Raw genomic sequence first — 18171 nt, 5'->3', positions numbered from 1 at the left:
GAAACAGTGTAGATATATTTCATGTATTTATTTAATATATAACGTTGCATCAAGGAATTTCATGTATTTATTTAACATATAACGTTGCATCGAGGAAGATGGGACATTGTAATATATAGTACTAACGTCAGTTGTCAAAACGTGTGGGTGGAGGTATGTTTAGACCCGTGATTTTGGCGTCTACATAGACAATGGTAGCATACCGTTATGAATAGTAACTAAAATAAAATGGTTTGAAGGAAAGAAAAATAGTGTTTTTAATGTGGGTTTCTAGAGGCACTTGATACGTGTGAGAGGTCTGAAAAAAAATCAAGGAAAAATTCCTTTAAGCATGAATAATATATGGACATACTCAATTGCTAGGAAGAAGAAAGCGAGATAATCTTTTGCATCTTTCGTGGAGATGTAGGGAAAGATGCCTGGAAAAATACCAAAAGTAAGATCTGCTTACCGAAAGTGAGATCTGCTTACTCGGTTGAAACCTTCACCAAGTGAATTAGATCTATAATCAAGGTGATTGATGGACTGCCGACAACGCTCTAATGTTAGTCAAATTTTAACATATCACAAATTGCAACAGACCTCCGACTAATATTCCTTCGAGCAGAGCGAGTCATTACATAGTCAAAATAGTCACTACATAGTCAAAATAGTCACTACATAGTCAAAATAGTTATTACATAGTCAAAATAGTCAAATCAGCATTGCATTAAGATTAACATTTCTATTGCAATTACTTCCATTTTCTGAACACAAAATAATGAAATACGGTGGAAAGGATTGCACTTAGTCGATTGTACAGTGCGTCGGTTTCCTAATGAAATATGCATTACAAGATTAGGGCACATACCGATTATCCTGTAGAATTTCCATGTGAGCTATTATAAAACATTGATGCAAGTGTGTACAAGTGTAACGTTGTTACAGTCAAGTACTATAGTGACCAGGAAGATACGTTGCTCGTTTGATGTTTATCTACACATAAACACACGAAAGGCTAGAACATAATCAGGCAATAGAAGCAACATGCCCAACCAGAGACAAACGAAAGCATCTGATCTGAGCAGGGTGTGAAATCCGTTTGTTGTATGGAGTCCGTCTGGAAATGGAGTCCGTCTGCTATGAATCTATGCAGGGTATAGAATCCATTTGCTATGAATCCAGGCAGGGTATGGAATCCGTTTGCTATGAATCAAGGCAGTGTATGGAATTCATTTGCTATGAATCCAGGCAGTGTACGGAATTCATTTGCTATTAATCCAGGCTGGGTATGGAATCCGTTTGCTATGAATCTAGGCAGAGTTTAGAATCCGTTTGCAATAACTCTGGGCAGGGTATGGAATCCGTTTGCTATTAACCCGACTGTAAATAGCAGCAATCAGGCTTTTATTTTGGTTTCCAGTCAGGAAAACGTATATGTCGGGATATAGGCGAGTAAGACCGTAAAACGATAGCAATTTTTCTGCAGAAGAAAAGGAACTTACTTGTACTATATAAGAACTATATGCATAGAATATTTTCAAAAGACCTGTACAGAATTAAAGTCATCAAACTTTGGATTCCATCCACGACTATCACATCTTCCATTGTAATAGATAGGGTCGCAAAATGGCTTTGATTATTACTGCACTAAGTAGTAAAGCACTAGTGTAACCAATGTATGTCAGGGAGATTCACAAAAATAATTCCATCGACCTACAAGCTAGTGTATCACATTTATGCTAGTTAGATATGCAAAATAATTCCATCGACCTACAAGCTAGTGTAACACATTTATGCAAGCTAGATATGCAAAATAATTCCATCGACCTAAAATCTAGCGTAACACATTTATGCCAAATAGATATACAAAATAATTTCATCGACCTACAAGCTAGTGTAACACATTTATGCCCTGTAGATATACAAAATAATTTCATCGACCTACAAGCTAGTGTAACACATTTATGCAAGCTAGATATGCAAAATAATTCATCGACCTAAAAGCTAGTGTTACACATTTATGCCAGGAAGATATGCAAAATAATTGCATCGACCTAAAAGCTAGTGGACATGTGTAAAATCATTATGAAATAATCTAATATAGCTTAAATTCAGCTTCTTTCCCCTCTCAACTATGCAATAATTTGATTTCTTGTGGAAAATCGATCACTTCTTTTTCTTCTTTTTCTTGCCGCTTGACTTTTTGCCCGACTTTTTGCCCGACTTTTTGCTTTTGCCGCTCTTGTTGGATTTGACACTCTTTGCACTTCGCGACCTTGATGATAAAGCAGAAGTACCCCGCTTTTTGACCTTACCGTCTTCCTCCTCTTTGTTTTGGCGAGGGACATATTCAACTCTTTGACCCTGACATCTCGTCTGTTGAAATAATAATAATAATAATAATAATAATAATAATAAAAGCAGTATGCATTAGCAGTCCAATACACGTAAGTTTTTACGTGCTAAGTGACCTTTAATTACTAAAATCTTTGCAATAACTTTAACGGTAAAAGATTTAAACACATGTACATAAGTACGTCAATTTCACTGAAATAAATGTACATGTGTACGTCAGTTTCACTGAAATAAATGTACATGTATTTCTGTTTCATTTAAACATATGCACGTGAGTGTGTGTCAGTTTCACTTAAATACTTATGAATGTGAACGCCAGTTTCAATTAAATACAGATACGTGCAATTAAATACAGATACGTGTGTACGCCAGTTTCAATTAAATACATGTACGTGTGTATTTATGTTTCACTTAATTATAGATACATATGTACGCCAGTTTCAGTTAAATACAGGTGCGTGTGTACGCCAGTTTTAATTAAATACATGTACGTGTGTACGTCAGTTTCAATTAAATACAGGTTCGTGTGTATTTATGTTTCACTTAATTATAGATGCATATGTACGCCAGTTTCAATTAAATACAGGTACGTGTGTATTTATGTTTATGTTTCGCTTAATTATTGTTGTTATTGTTGTTGTAGGGTTTAACGCCATTTTCAGCACAATATAGGCCATACATGGCGGCCAGTATTAATGGTGGAGGAAGAACTCGGGAAAACCCGAGAAAGAATCACCGACCCACGAGAAGCTACTGGCAAGCTTTCTCACATACCCACACTGGCCGAATATGAGACTCGAACCCACACCAATGGAGGTGAGATGGCAGTGATCCGCAACGATTAGCGCTTTAGACCACGCGGCCACTCGGGGCCCCCTCGCTTAATTATAGATACATACGCACTTTAGTTTCACTTACATACAAGGACCTGTGTCATCAGTTTCACGTAAATACAAGGACGTGTTTACGTCTCTTTCACTATAATACAAGTGTGTACGTGAGCTTCTTTTAAATACACGTACGTGTGTACGTCAGTTTCATGATAATGTTGTACTGCTATAGACAGTGATGGATTAAACCCTGTGGATGCCCTTAGGATCTTAGGCAGTCGAAACCTAGGGGCCCCCATCGCAAATTATCTCCTAATACGTTTTATCAATATTATTTTAATCCGTTGTCGCGGGGCCCCTAGGCCGGTACCTACTCTGCCTATTTGGTAATCCGGCACTGGCTATAGATGAAAAACAACTGTGAAGGTCATATTGGAAAGAATATTAGATAACGCAGAGACAGTGATTGTCTTTGTCTCGATATCAACCCTTTTTGGCGTGTGTTTGTCAAAAGGAGTCAAAAACAACGAACTGAGACAAGAAAAGCATCGCACCTTTGTGAGATTCTTTATTCTCGTTCAACCAGACCTTTGTGGTTGCTCCCTGAAATCTTCACCGTACAATGATCTGGTAGAAATTTAAATCGGAGCATCATCGGGTCTATTTCGTCAAAGCCATGGGATCCATGGCAGAGGAAGCATTTTGATTTTCATTCACTTCCCAACATATTCCCTTGACAGAAAGACCCAAAGTTGACTATGGTCTTCCTGAACAAATTTTGTTATAGACAATTTTGAATCAGATTAGCTGACAAACGTGCAAGAAAATGCATGCACTTGGATGTAGTTAAGTTACTCGCATGTCTGTTGACTTAGTGTGTTCTTGTGATTTCAGCCCGACACATGGAAGCTTTCTTGGCATGTAACGATCGATACGACAATTATGATATACTTCTAAAGTGTATCTGTTTCTGTAAACATACAAGTGGAAACGTGGCACCACTGCTTAGATATACTCTTGAAAAGAATGTTAAAATTACTTAGCAGTCAGTTCTTATCGCATTAACGGCAATAAAACAGTTCAAACTGTCAACTCAGGATCTGTTTTAGAGATTTGGAGCAATGGTTCAACAGATAAGCAAGTTTAAATGCCACTTACTGCCAATCACATATGCCAGTAGATTTAAATGGATGTTCCTTACTAACTATGCTAATAATAGGACTATTTACCCAGCTTATAGTAAATGCACGTGATTTCTTATAGTATTTTACTATGTGAGATCAATTAATGCCACCGTTGCACAGTCATCGGCTCTCTCTCTCTCTCCCTGGTTGTAAATCAAACAGACTTATTAGTCGTGCAAGGGATACATTAACGGACGGTATAGTTGTATCCTGTTGGTCGATATTGATACATTTTCATCATATTAAATACATGCACAAGTACAGACAGGTACATATAAAAAACGAAGAGTAGAAAAACGCCATCCTGTTACCATTTCTCAGACGAATAGAAGGACCTAATTTAACGTTGTACCTTTCAAACAATTATATTTTTAGGGTTTGAAAGCAGCAATGTTTCAAATAAACTTCACACGAAATAAACACAGACACTAACATTTGCTTAGATTACAGGGTACAAATTTCCTTCAAGAAGTTTGTTTTCGTGATATTAGAAGCAAAAGTCAAGTGTCACTACAAGAGTATTGTTATGCTATTTGGGAGCACAACGGCACATAAATTAAATAAATAATTAAATAATACAAAAATGAACAAATATTTGTAAACATTCACAACGCATAACATACATCACAATTTAGAATAAGAACTATTTTTTCTTAGAAAGTATGCATTTTGACCTATCCATTTACCAACTTACGTGCATGTGAGATCCCATCATAATATACGCATATAAACGTTTGTTCCGCCTTTCCCCGAGTGTTAACATTAAATTACAGTAGATAACGGTAGATTATGAAAGAACGGTCTTTATCTGCTAAGGACAGAAAGCGACTGGCCAATCATTACACACGCTTTTCTGTTTTAAAGGTCATTTGGTGTAACAGATTGGACAACCAATACACACGCTTTATTTAAAGGTCTTTTTGGTGGAAAAGATTGACCAACCAAAACATACACGTCTGTTTTGAAGGTCATTTGGTGTAAGAGACGGGTCAACTAATACACACGCTTCTGTTTTAAGGGTCATTTGGTGTAAGAGACTGAACAACCAATAAACACGCTTCTCTGTTTTAAAGGTCATTTGGTGTAATGATTGGTAGAAATTAGCTTGAATGTGTATTTCATATTCACAAGGTCATGTGACCTATGTTTTAGATTATTTATGTATGTAACGTCAATTATACTTCCTGAAAGACAGTATTACGGCTTGTTTTTGCGGGTTTAGCACAGTTTTTAGCACACGATAGGCTACATAGCGGCCAGTATAACTGGTGGAGGAAGAAGCCGGGAAAACCATTGTAAGAACAGCCGACCCTCGGGAAGCTACTGGCAAACTTTCTCACATACCCACATTGGTCGAGCCCGAGACTCGAACCCACGTGACAGCAGTGAGATGGCAATGATCGGTAAAAGCGAGCGCTAGACCACTCGGTCACTCTGGGACTCTGTTATCTAACAACCGCTAAAATGCAGGACGTTGAAATATGACTGCATCCTCGAAGTCCCATTTCTGGCACAGATGGCTGACGCAAGCCTAATCGACAAAACTCGTTTGTCTCACTTCTGGCACAGCTGTCTGATGCAAGCCTGATGTTGACAAAACTCATTGGTATCACTTCTGGCACAGGTGTCTGACGCAAGCCTGATGTTGACAAAACTCATTGGTATCACTTCTGGCACAGGTGTCTGACGCAAGCCTGATGTTGACAAAACGTATTGGTATCACTTCTGGCACAGGTGTATGACGCAAGCCTGATGTTGACAAAACTCATTGGTATCACTTCTGGCACAGGTGTCTGACGCAAGCCTGATGTTGACAAAACTCATTGGTATCACTTCTGGCACAGGTGTCTGACGCAAGCCTGATGTTGACAAAAATAAATGGTCTCAATGATATGGAGTGGCAGAAGTTCCCGACATTATTCCCATGACTTGTTCTGACAACTAACCCTGTCTATCGTACAATAAAAGAAAAAAGATAAATAACTCATTTTTTTTTATATTCATCAAGTCATCGTTAACTTTTCTACGTTGCACAAACAGTAGTTACGCCCGAAAAGTAAAACTTACACGAAGTTTGCCTCCCCGGACGGAGTTACGCTCACCTACAAGTTTGTCTGTACTTTCATAGAGATGCGACTTTACGACACATTCTTTCATTAATCTGAGAACAGAGGTAAATGAAATCAACCCAAGAAATCCTGTTCCACTGAAGAATTACATGTGTTTGCGTGGGTCGGTGGTTCTTTCCGGGGTTTTCCCGGGTTCTTCCTCCACCATTAATACTGGCCGCCATATATAGCCTATCGTGTGCTGAAAAATGGCGTTAAACCCTACAACAACAACAACAACAACATGTGTTTGCGAAAAAGACTCAATTATAAATCCGTGATTGCAAAAAGAGTGAAGAGTGTTTTGCACATAACTCAGGACGAAAGATGATTTGCTCAAAAGATACTATTTACATTTTTAGCAATTAAATAACCAAAATCCTTTTGACTAATTATTTACATTACTTTTGAAAAATCAAAATGATATGTATTGAAGTCACTTTTATTTCATATAGCAACTGATGAGCCCTTGAGTTATGCTATAACACTAAGGATAAAAATCAACACGGTCATACGAGAGTATGGGCTACTGGACCGACCATTCGATTATTGCGGGGGGGGGGGGGGCTATGACTTTTGTTTCCAATCAATATTTGGTTTCTTTTATCTCAAGATATTTTTTCAAGTAATATGATGGATAGGATATAACCAATTCTTTTTCTCTACGAATCAGAACAAGATTATCATGATGTTTGGGAACAGGAATTATCAACTCACACACACACACACACATCAGCCACCCCTTCCATCTCCTTTTCCCACTACACACAAATACACACACACACACACAAATACACAAATCGGCCACCCCTTCCCTCTCCTTTTCCCGCTACACACACACACACACACACACATACACACACACGCACGCACGCACGCACGCACGCACACACACACACACACACACACACACACACACACACCCATTAAGTGACCGGTCCCTAAGACGCCTTCCGTTAGAATATGAGACAAACATTTATACCACACGCTCTACACGGCCGTCTTTTCTCATAAAACGTTGAACCTTTTAAAGGAGAATTGCTGAAAATACGAACCTGGTTGCAGACTCGGCATTTATTAGGGTCACTCATCTCCCCTACAAATTCCCCTCGAAGACATTCTTTACAGTACCTGGTCCCACACCACTTACACATGTACGTCTGAAATAATAATAATAATAATAATAATAATAATAATAATAATAATAATAATAATAATAATAATAATAATAAATCTGGATATATTTGGCATAGTAAAGACTGAAGTTTGACATAGTACCATTGAAAATACGATGATGAGAAAATAAAGGAGAAAATAAAGGAAGAAAAAGCTAGAAACATGAAGAAACGATTGATCAAACATATCAGTTTACAGGCTGGCAGACGACGGATTAATCATCGATGCTATGGCCGATGCGAGCCGGATTGTCCGTAAACGATTGTTCAAGGTCTCATAACATCCAAGCGGTAAACGGCTGCACGCCCTGAAGTTGTTGCCAGAAGAAATACGGTTGTACAGCGAAGAAATACACCTTGAAATGACCTTTGACGTTTTGTCAATATTTCGATCTGGCGAATGGAGACATTTGCGTCTGGTATATTGAGAATGACAAAATTTCGGAACAACTGGAACTGGATGGAAAAGGGGAGGATAAGGAGGAGGAGAGATGATGATTATAATAATGACGGTGGTGATGATAAAATGAAGCTACTACTGATGATGGTAATGATAAAATAAAGCTGCTGATTATGATGATGGTGATGATGATGATGATGATGATAATGATGGTGGTGATGATAAAATAAAACTACTACTGCTGCTGCTGATGATGATGATGATAAATCACAAAGAAAGTTTTGATGGTGATGATTTATTCGAAGTTTGTCAAGGAAAAGAGCAACGTGGTTAGTGTGCGGGGAGGGATAAGGATCAGAAGAGTATAGGTTCAGATCCTGCCAAATCCGAGATGGGTCCGTGTTTCTGGGCAAGGCGCTTCACTCCAACATCCTTGACGTGATGGTTCATTTCTTGCGCTGATCATCCATTCAATAACACTCACACCAGTATACTGCGAGACCAAGACAAGGCGATGATCCACTTAGTTCCCACCCCCTTTAAAAATGTTTACAAAGAGAAGTTAACACCTCCACTGTCATGATATTCATTTGTCATATTGAACGACGCTTGAGTAAGAAGAAAATCGATATGAACGCTATTGTGTTATGGTGACGCGTTGTCAACAGTCAATAAATCTCATAGACCCAATATGAAGGAGATTAGGGCCACGCAAATCAGTTTTTATGATTAAGCCTGTCATTTTTTAAAAGTCTTAACATTGAGAATAAAATCGGAAAGTAAGCGACAAAGAAGGAAAATGTAGACAAAGTGTGTAATGAAACGCACGCATACGCTTTTAATTGACAGAATATCAAATGATAGTCTCAATGTTTAAGAAATAATGATGTCTTTCAAGAACTAAACCTAACGTGTACACATCTGCGTCATTTATATACGTGTTTATGCATCTGTGTGCTCTGAGAGAGAGAGAGAGAGAGAGAGAGGGAGAGGGAGAGAGAGAGAGTATTTACTAGCGAGGTGAAACATAAACATTCTATGCTGTACTCAGGCCTTACCGTGCTTGTCGTCGTACATCCGAAGCGACACATTTTGATCCTCGTAAACCAGAGCACCCGGATCGTTCTTAAACATGGAACCAGGTATTTACTTGATTAAATCTCTGACTATATGTCTATAATCATAGACCATGACGTTTACTTCCAGTGAGTCTCTTGCCCTGACTTGACAATGGGACCTTAACGACACCGTAAACAATGTCATTGACATTATCCACCGAGTTGAAAGTGACTGCGGTAAAATGTTTTTGAACGAGAGTTTCCGTGTGTGTTTACTCTTATGACAAAATACAAATGCTGTGATCGACGTAAACTTTAACAAAAAGTAAATATTTAATTTTGTTTTATGCTAGCACGTGAATTAGGGGATTTTCCGTCAGAAATATCCTGATAATTCACTGGAATGAAATATGAAAAATATTTTTTTTCTGTGCGCGATATACATCGATGGCATTATGAATCATCCCTTTGACCTACCATTTTATTACTTTCTTGGTATAGTGGTAACTAAAGCAACCTCTCACACATTAGTACCAGGTTCAAATCCTACATGATTTTTTCTTCTTCTATATTTTCGTTTGTTTTCTTTAAATTATTTTATTTTGGTCTTGTTTTGGGAATTTTTATGTGATTTAAATTGTTATAATTACCTCGCTCCTGCTGTCGTATCTTGCTATTCCCTCCTCTTTCCCGCTTTCTTTGGGTGGGGTGCTGCTTCTAATGTTTCTTCTGTCGTTGGACTATGCCAAGATAAACAGAAGGGTAGTCCTTCTTGCGGGGGCCCCGAGTGGCCGAGTGGTCTAAAGCGCTCTCCGTTACGGATCACTGCCATCTCACCTCTGTCTGCGTGAGTTTGAGTCTCAGGCTCGGCTAACGTGGGTACGTGAGAAAGCCTGCCAGTAGCTTCTCGTGGGTCGGTGGTTCTTCCCGGGGTTTTCCAGGGTTCTTCCTCCACCAATTATACTGGCCGCCAAGTATAGCCTATCTTGTGCTGAAAAATGGCGTTAAACCATACAACAACAACAACAACAACAAGTCCTTCTTGCATGGTCCCGAAGATTTCACCGTGATGCAATGTTAAGGCCTATGCCTTTAATTACGATCAGGGCTTGATTGGGGATCATCAATTCCACATCTAGCTCTATTCTTGTTAGCGTGTTGCGCTTTGATGTCTGAGCTGAGGGCTGAATGATGTTGCATGACTGACTGATCTTGCATTAAAAGACGTGGGCTGCCATCAGACCATGTACCTCAATAGGGGGGGTTTCACGGTTAGTATCTCCCCTTGAAAACACCAGAGGGCATCTCGGTGCAACTCACTTCCGGATAAGTTCAATCAAATAAGATGGCAGATGTAGATCAAGAAAATGTGACAGACCGCTCACATTATGCAAGCAGGATCAATATCTCACTATCTAAAATAAATTCTATCAATATTTGATCAATTGCTTTTACATCTTTTTTCCCCCACTAACTTGTGCTGCTCCCAGCTTTCAAATAAATATTATCTGCCCATTTCAGAACTTCATTATCTTCCCATTACTACCTTATGCTCTAGTTTGTATTACTTGATTGTGCGAAAGTGTATCGCTGCGTAAAAAGTTCTTGCAATTTATCTCGCTTGTTGTTGTTGTTGTTGTGGGGTTTAACGTCATTTTTCAGCACACGATAGGCTATGCATGGCGGCCAGTATTAATGGTGGAGGAAGAACCCTGGAAAACCCCGGGAAGAACCACCGACACACGAGAAGCTACTGGCAAGCTTTCTCACATATCCACATTTGCCGAATCCTGGACTCGAACTCACGCAGACAGAGGTGAGATGGCAGTGATCCGTAACGGAGAGCGCTTTAGACCACTCGGCCACTCGGGGCCCCTTATCTCGCTTGAAGAATAATGAAAATATGATTAATTTTTTTACAGCTTCAATCATAACAGTTAATGGAGGTTGAACAACAACGAGAACAAATTTCTAACTTCTTAAGGTTCTTTTATTATTGATTTAGACTGTTGCTTTTCTATTAATGTTCATTATATTTTTCATGAAATAACTTGATTTTTTTCAAAATGCACAAATGTCAACCACGGTTGAACAGATAGACGCACGTACGAATCTCCTTGATGATTATTTTAATTTTATTTCCTTGAACGGTTGGAACTTTTAGAGTATACAATTTGGAGAAATATCGATGTTAGACACACGATGCATGCATAAGACATGTATGGCTCTCACCTATCTGCCTGTCTGTCTGTATGTATGTCTGTTTCATTTCATCTGGTGCATGGGTATGTAGCCTATATCCTCAATGAATGTGTGTTCGCATACGTATATTACATAAACATACTTCTGGTTAAAAACGAGTATAAAATGATGCTAAGATAGAAAGAGTGACTAATAGATAAAGACAACAAATATGAATATTTGTGAGTGTCCATTTATTACTGACTTGTAAAGCATGTTCTTATAAGCAGACTCTTTTTTAAATAATACTGTTTGCAATTTCACATCTGGTCACGTGGATCAATATTGATTTAAAAGGCGAACCAAAGTAATAGAACGGAATCTGTGAAATAATTGGATCTTTAAAACTTACATATTTGATGCAAGGAAAGTTAAACAGAATTAAACTAATTTTAGAAGGCTGTTCTAGATGAGTTTGCTGGTGGCAATCAGAAAAGTTGTCTAAAGACCCCAGCAAATTTGAGAGTTATTACGTGTCAGCATAAGCAAAGAAAAATCATGCTGAAAGTTATTGCATGTACCGTCCGATACTTGATGTTTCAAAAGTCAAAAAGAAAATGCAACAAAAAAAAAAAAAAAACGTCATTGGGCATATTATTTAATCTGAATATTGTGCGATATTTACACCCAAATATAAATAAATATTCCGTCTGCATTAATTACACTCCTTCATCGTTATGATAGTTAATGTAATTATTGCTTTGTTAAGTTCCTCTGAATACGTTAAAATACTGTGTTCCATCTTTCTTCTTTTATAAATTTCTGGTTTAAAATATTCTGCATTACAAATCAGCTGACGTATCGATTTCGTGTTATAATTTTCTTATCGAACTTGTGTTGTAACTTTCTTGACTCGTGTTATAAACTAACAATTAGCCTTGCGAAAGTAACTGAGAAAGAAGGATATATCAACATATGAAGAATGCAAATTGTTGAGATTGTTTTCGTTAAAGTTATATAGCCAAAAATGTGCAATAAACGTTTAAAATCGGAGAGCAAAGTGAAATGTTCCTACAAATGTATCTGAAAGTATGGATAATGAATATATATTATCAGGTATGGACAGTGTATTTAATTTAATTATTTGATATCATTAAGTATGGAATGTAATATTATTTAATTATCTAATATAATTAAGTATGGGCACTGAATCTAATTATCTGATCTAATGTCTATAATTATTATCCTAGTATGAACAAAAGATGTTTGACATATATAAATGATTCATTGGTTTAACCATAATGATCTGTAGTACAGCTAAGATTCCTTCCTTTGTTGACTTTATGTTTCGCTAACCAAGTGTAGAACGGTGAACTATCCGGAACTGGGAAAAAATTTCTGAGCATGCGCATTGCAGCTAAGGGAGGTACTTTTAGGAGCTACGATCAGTAACTCCGTTATAACCGTGAAACCCCTATATGTTGAGGGGGAAAGGAGCCACCACTCAGCAAGAATTTACTCAAAATGGGGATGAAAAGGTGTGCGCACAGCGCACTAATTAATTTATCGTCAGGTGGAAATGGAACAACACCTCCCCCCGGGATATGCTCCTATTGGGCGCACAAAGCATGCTCATTCGGTAATTTTAAAGTTAATGCTTGTGCCACATGCTTCTTAATTAGTTGTCACACTCGAGACTAAACAAATACTTACGACACCCAGTCCGGTGTTTCACACTATAGAATAAGATTGTTGGGCGAGTCAAAGGAGGAAAAGTCCAACTGGAGAACCCAATGTTAACTGAAACTTCTGGCACGTCAGGGAACGTAATATTTGGTCGAATTATGCCCAGTTTTACATATGATCGAGTCCTTCCTATCAACCAGTAACGTGTTTGCCACACATTAAACAGGAAAATCTAATAAGTCGCAAAATTAATTTACAATTCACATTCAAGTTTGCATTTTGTGTATATAATGTACATCAACTGTCCATCACATTCAAATTTGCAATTTGTGTATATAGTGTACATCAATTGACCAACACATTCAAGTTTGCAATTTGTGTATATAGTGTACATCAATTGTCCAACACATTCAAGTTTGCAATTTGTGTATATAGTGTACATCAATTGTCCAACACATTCAAGTTTGCATTTTGTGTATATAGTGTACATCAATTGTCCAACACATTCAAGTTTGCAATTTGTGTATATAGCGTACATCAATTGTCCAACACATTCAAGTTTGCAATTTGTGTATATAGTGTACATCAATTGTCCAAAGTGTATGCTCATATACTCATTATTCTTTTTGTTTTAGTATCACTCCTTAGTTCTCAAGGTATGGTTGAATTTTTGGACGGTGGCATAAAATAAATCAAATTTAGGATATAAAAAATATAATCAAAAGGGGTTTTCAAAACCAGAAAAGAAAACCCCATACATTTGTGATCAGTCCGCCCAAGTCCCAGGGCGATGTTCAACTCAGCTACCACCCTGGCTGTGTCCACGGCTACGAGGATCCAACCAGTCATCGTATGTGCCGCAATCATGTTAAACTGACGAGATGCTCCGTAACGGTTGATGAACGCTATTTGACTGTTGTTTTCATGTCCAGGAAACTTCTAGTATAAGCCAGCTGGTTTCCTCTCCCAGATTAACTTGATGGCTGACGCTTCTCCGCAGAATGGATGCCTCTTTTAGTTGTATCTGGGGGGTTTCCTCGCTGGATAGATCTCCCCTGGCCGGCTACACTCGTAGACCGTCGCCCGCTGCGTCTGTGTACTTCCGAATGATTGTCCGCTCGTTTGGACTACTCGACTTAGAAGGAGAAGTTTGGTAAGCAAATTGTGTGCATATTGCCTCGTATATGCAGCTATGCTCCTGTATCCTAGTAATTGGATGTTCATTAGCTGAGCGTGGCAGCTCGAGAATCACAGGCGACTTCCTTCCCTGTTCTTATCCCATCAGGCATTCCGATGTTGATGGCTGGACTTTGTTGTCTGACTGAATGATTCGACTTACTATGCTTGGATTAACGTTTGGATTAACGTCGTTTTCACCAACAAGGCATGTTCTATGACTATATGTCCACAAAGTGGGTTACTTAATTCATCGGGGGGGGGGGGGGGGGAGGGCGAGCATCAGAGCACACCCTACAGGTGTTTATACATACATGGTATTCTATTTAATAAGTCAAATTCCGGGGCAATTATGTCCCACGTGACATGGTTTTAAGATGGGTGGCGAATGTAACACGCATATACTCATCTTGATACAGTCTGTATCGTACTAAGAAGCTCAGTGGGGATTCATACCCTATTCTAGACGTCACCCAGGGTTCCGTGCGTACAAGCTCTTCGGGGCACGTGTTTCCTAGACGAGTAGGAATCGGCCCACGTACTCGTCTTTGAATGTCCGAGCAGGAAAGGTAGGATAAGACTTAATGTGGTAAGAGTGATTTGACAGATCGTGTATTTGTCCACTTGGAACGGATGGTATTGGTCGCCTTTCTCCCTTGAGAAAAGAGGGTATTACTCTCCCCTCATTAATTCTCCAGACCACCCATGATCTTCAATATTTCGGATGGCAGCCTATTCGTCCTTGAACAACATACGTATTCCCATCTTAACTGCTTCATCGTATACTTGTCGTAAGCCTCGCTGATACATTTCCCTGCCTTCTTCTTCTTCTTGGTACCCTTGATGTTCCTCCTACATTACTAGTGGCGGCTCAGTTCTTTTCTTTTGCAGATAAGGTGGAGGATGAGAAGTTGCAAATTTTCTCTCTTCCACGTTTTATTTTTTCCTGGCTGTTTCTGTTCATTTTCATTCGTGTCTTCACGCCCATCTCTAATTTCTAAGCGAATCATACCTTCTTTAGGAGTCGTCGTGGGTGAAGTTGTTCTCCTTGAAGGAGTAGATGTAGCCGATTCTTTGGCTGGGCCGCCCTATCTTGTTCAGATCTGCGTTGTGCTTGGTGAACATCTCTGACCTTATTTGTATCCCTGTCGTCTTGGTCGTCCTTCCTCTTTACATGGCGCTTTATCTTCCAACATCTTCCTGCGCTCGTATGCTCCAGCCTGTGGCGACTGATAGGACAAGTCCTTTCAGTGCACGATTGGCTAGAGTGGAAATTAATTCCATTGCTAACTACATTCGTCTTTGCGAGGTGCTTCTTCTATATTTGCTAAAGACGTAGGCCAGACATGTTATTAACGTCGCGTATGACCAAATGACCTTGTGCGATAAGTTATAGTCTGTAATCTAGGCTTCTTAATTTATAGCACACGAGGAAATAGTAGCCACACTCCCTTGAGCAATTATGCATACAATATATGCCACTTAACAAGTCGTCTTGTGTGTTGCCAACCACCTGACGATACCCAGTTCAGCATGCAAGTACGGGTCTTGGACTTTTATTTCCCGGTCTGTCACAGCTGATGTGCGTAGAGGGAACCAGGAGGAGCGCAATCAACGTGTGTCTGTATGCTCCTCGTTATGCATATTTGTACATAGCAATGACGGAAAGGCCGGCAAGGTTTCCGGAACGCCATGAACTTAAGTAGCATATGTGGGCGTTATAGCCTCAAGTGGACTTCTATGTTAACGTTGGTCGTTTTCACTATAGCCTGAAGATTTGCTGTCTCACGTAGACTTCTTTGATAAATAGGTAGTTTGCAAGTTGAGGACAATGGGAATTTAACATGGGAATGTCACCTGAAGGTCAACGGGAATTTGACATAGATGACGTCATGGACTTTATAGGCTCAAAACTATTTATAGGATTAAGAATATCTATATGGACAAAGTGTTGATAGTGACAAAGAAAGACATACAGAAACAAACAAATACACATCCAAATACACAGAAAGGAAGACAGAGATGTTCCAAGAAAGACTCACCAACTCCGACACAGACTATGGGTACAAAACATTTGTTCAAATATATCCTCGAACTCTATGCCCTGTGCTTTGGTCTAAGCACTATCCATTTAAAACATACAGAGTTGGACATGGAAAAAAACTGCTCACAAGGTATATATTGCTCGCTTCTAGAAAACTTCTTTTACAAATTAAAGTTCATGATTTTTTTTTAAAAAATCATACAACGTATATGCATTCCATAAAAAATGACGTTTTTCATACTACAATTAATGTCCATTTTTGAGAAAAAAATAAACCAAGAAACAAACGATCAAATAAGACAAAGTTCGTGCTTTTCTTTTTATCAGTCACGCGTGTTGTTAAAATCTGATCAGCTACCACTTGTGTCTCAGCGTAGATGTTTCCCATCACCTATTACCTTTCATCTGTTGGTATATCCATCATGCTAGGTACATTTATCGATAAGCAGATCAATAACGATTATTGTTTTCTTTCCATGGAGGTACAACGTATACCATATGAATGGTCACTTTTCTATTGCTGATATCAAATTTTTCTCTCATCGTCTGCACGTTTTCAATAGCCCTCAATAGTTTCGAAGAAGTTAATTATGCAAGTGTACTAAGCAAGAGACATACAGGAGAGTTCAAACTGTCGTGATACATAGATAGGCTCAAACGACCTCGATCTTTGACTTGACACTGACGTCTGAGTTCCTCTAACAGTGAGCCAAATAAGTCCGTGATGAAACCTGTTGATTCCTCTGCTAGAACATCAGACGCAAAGTCTTTAAATTTCACCGTGTAGGTGTAAGTTGTCGTCCTAGATTTTCTCGAAGTCGCAGTCTGGGTCATTTTGGATGCTAAAATATTCCTTTCGGTCTACTGAATAATTTTCCTTCTTGGAAGCACTGCTGTGACGGTATGGTAGTGAAAGAGGTCAGTGATATTTGTTTCTTCTCTTTTTCATCTACGTAGAGTGAATCATCTTTCGCGGAGTTTGTCCTTGAAATGAAGTGTCGTTCTTGGAAGTCGACCCTTTTATACCGGATGATATCAGCGTGTCCATAAGGTCGAGTCTTGTAGTCTGGAATTCCCACTGGTTGCACATAGTTTTCCATAACGTTAGTAAATAAAGAACTAAGATTTGATGCTGCATTGGTGATATGATCGTGAGGAACAGAATCGCACTCGAGTTTTTTCTCGGTCACCTGGATCAACACCAATAACAACTTTGCTGTGAAACTCAGAAAAATCCTCTTTGGTGGCAAATCGACTAAGACTCACATCCGTCAATATTAACATACATTTTATGCAAATATAAAAAAATTAAGTCGAATTTCTTCAGACGGTTCTTGATGGCCGTTTAACCGCAAGGAATCCTGTCATAAAAGTGACAGGTTTCATTGCAGTTAAATGGTCATCAAAACCTCAGTGGTCAAATATAATTTTACTATGTGCTTGTTCACTCTCGAGATTTGTAAGTTCAAACACCACAAACACGTTTTGGTACAGTAAGGCTGTGCTGGGTACTTATTTTCCATGTAAATTGTCTCAGGTAGCATTTGGTGGTTGCACATCTATGGTATGTGCGAGAAACGATAGCGATGAAGCGCTTCCAGATTCCATAAACAAAAACAAACGTGATTCTGCAGAAAGTGAAGAGGATACCACAGACCTCCACAATGTTATTGTTTATAATACAAATCTACCACCAACAGCAGCTGCACCACACCAAATTGCATCATTGAAATTTTTTTTTGTTTTTTTTTTTTGTTTATTTTGTTTTGTTTGTTTGTTATGTTGTTTTTTTTTTGTGGTTAGTTTTGCTGGTTGATGTAACTGCGTGTTTAGATCCAAAAATATAACAACATCTCTACACAAAACATTGCACACGAAAATCATAATGAGCCTCCTCGAAGTTGTCCTTTGCGGTGAGCAAATCCACCAATGACAGTACCATTAGGGCCTACAACTCAGTTTGTACTTTTGCCTGCATGATCTCGACGTCGC

General features: G+C 38.7%; 1 protein-coding gene across 1 annotated transcript; it reads right to left on the bottom strand.

Annotated features, from left to right (window-relative positions):
- Window positions 1-13: 13 nt before the first annotated feature.
- On the bottom strand, window positions 14-9301 carry LOC149788546 (uncharacterized). Its single transcript, XM_089974575.1, has 3 exons — window positions 9093-9301; window positions 7515-7619; window positions 14-2358 (listed from the first exon to the last, which is right to left on the bottom strand). The coding sequence occupies exons 1-3, from the start codon at window positions 9123-9125 to the stop codon at window positions 2149-2151; spliced, it is 348 nt and encodes a 115-aa protein (XP_089830701.1). The 5' UTR covers window positions 9126-9301; the 3' UTR covers window positions 14-2148.
- Window positions 9302-18171: the final 8870 nt, after the last annotated feature.

The sequence above is a fragment of the Sinohyriopsis cumingii genome, chromosome 11 (assembly GCF_028554795.1).
Source record: "Sinohyriopsis cumingii isolate HCF-2022 chromosome 11, ASM2855479v2, whole genome shotgun sequence".
Lineage (NCBI taxonomy): Eukaryota > Metazoa > Mollusca > Bivalvia > Unionida > Unionidae > Sinohyriopsis > Sinohyriopsis cumingii.
This window is presented reverse-complemented; position numbering and strand designations above follow the sequence as displayed.

Excerpts from the sequence above, each read along its gene's own strand:
- LOC149788546 (XM_089974575.1), bottom strand. The coding sequence starts at position 9,125 with ATGTGTCGCTTCGGATGTACGACGACAAGCACG. Across the intron at positions 7,620-9,092 it reads GATGTACGACGACAAGCACG|ACGTACATGTGTAAGTGGTG; the intron begins GTAAGGCCTGAG and ends TTATTATTTCAG. Across the intron at positions 2,359-7,514 it reads AATGCCGAGTCTGCAACCAG|ACGAGATGTCAGGGTCAAAG; the intron begins GTTCGTATTTTC and ends TTATTTCAACAG.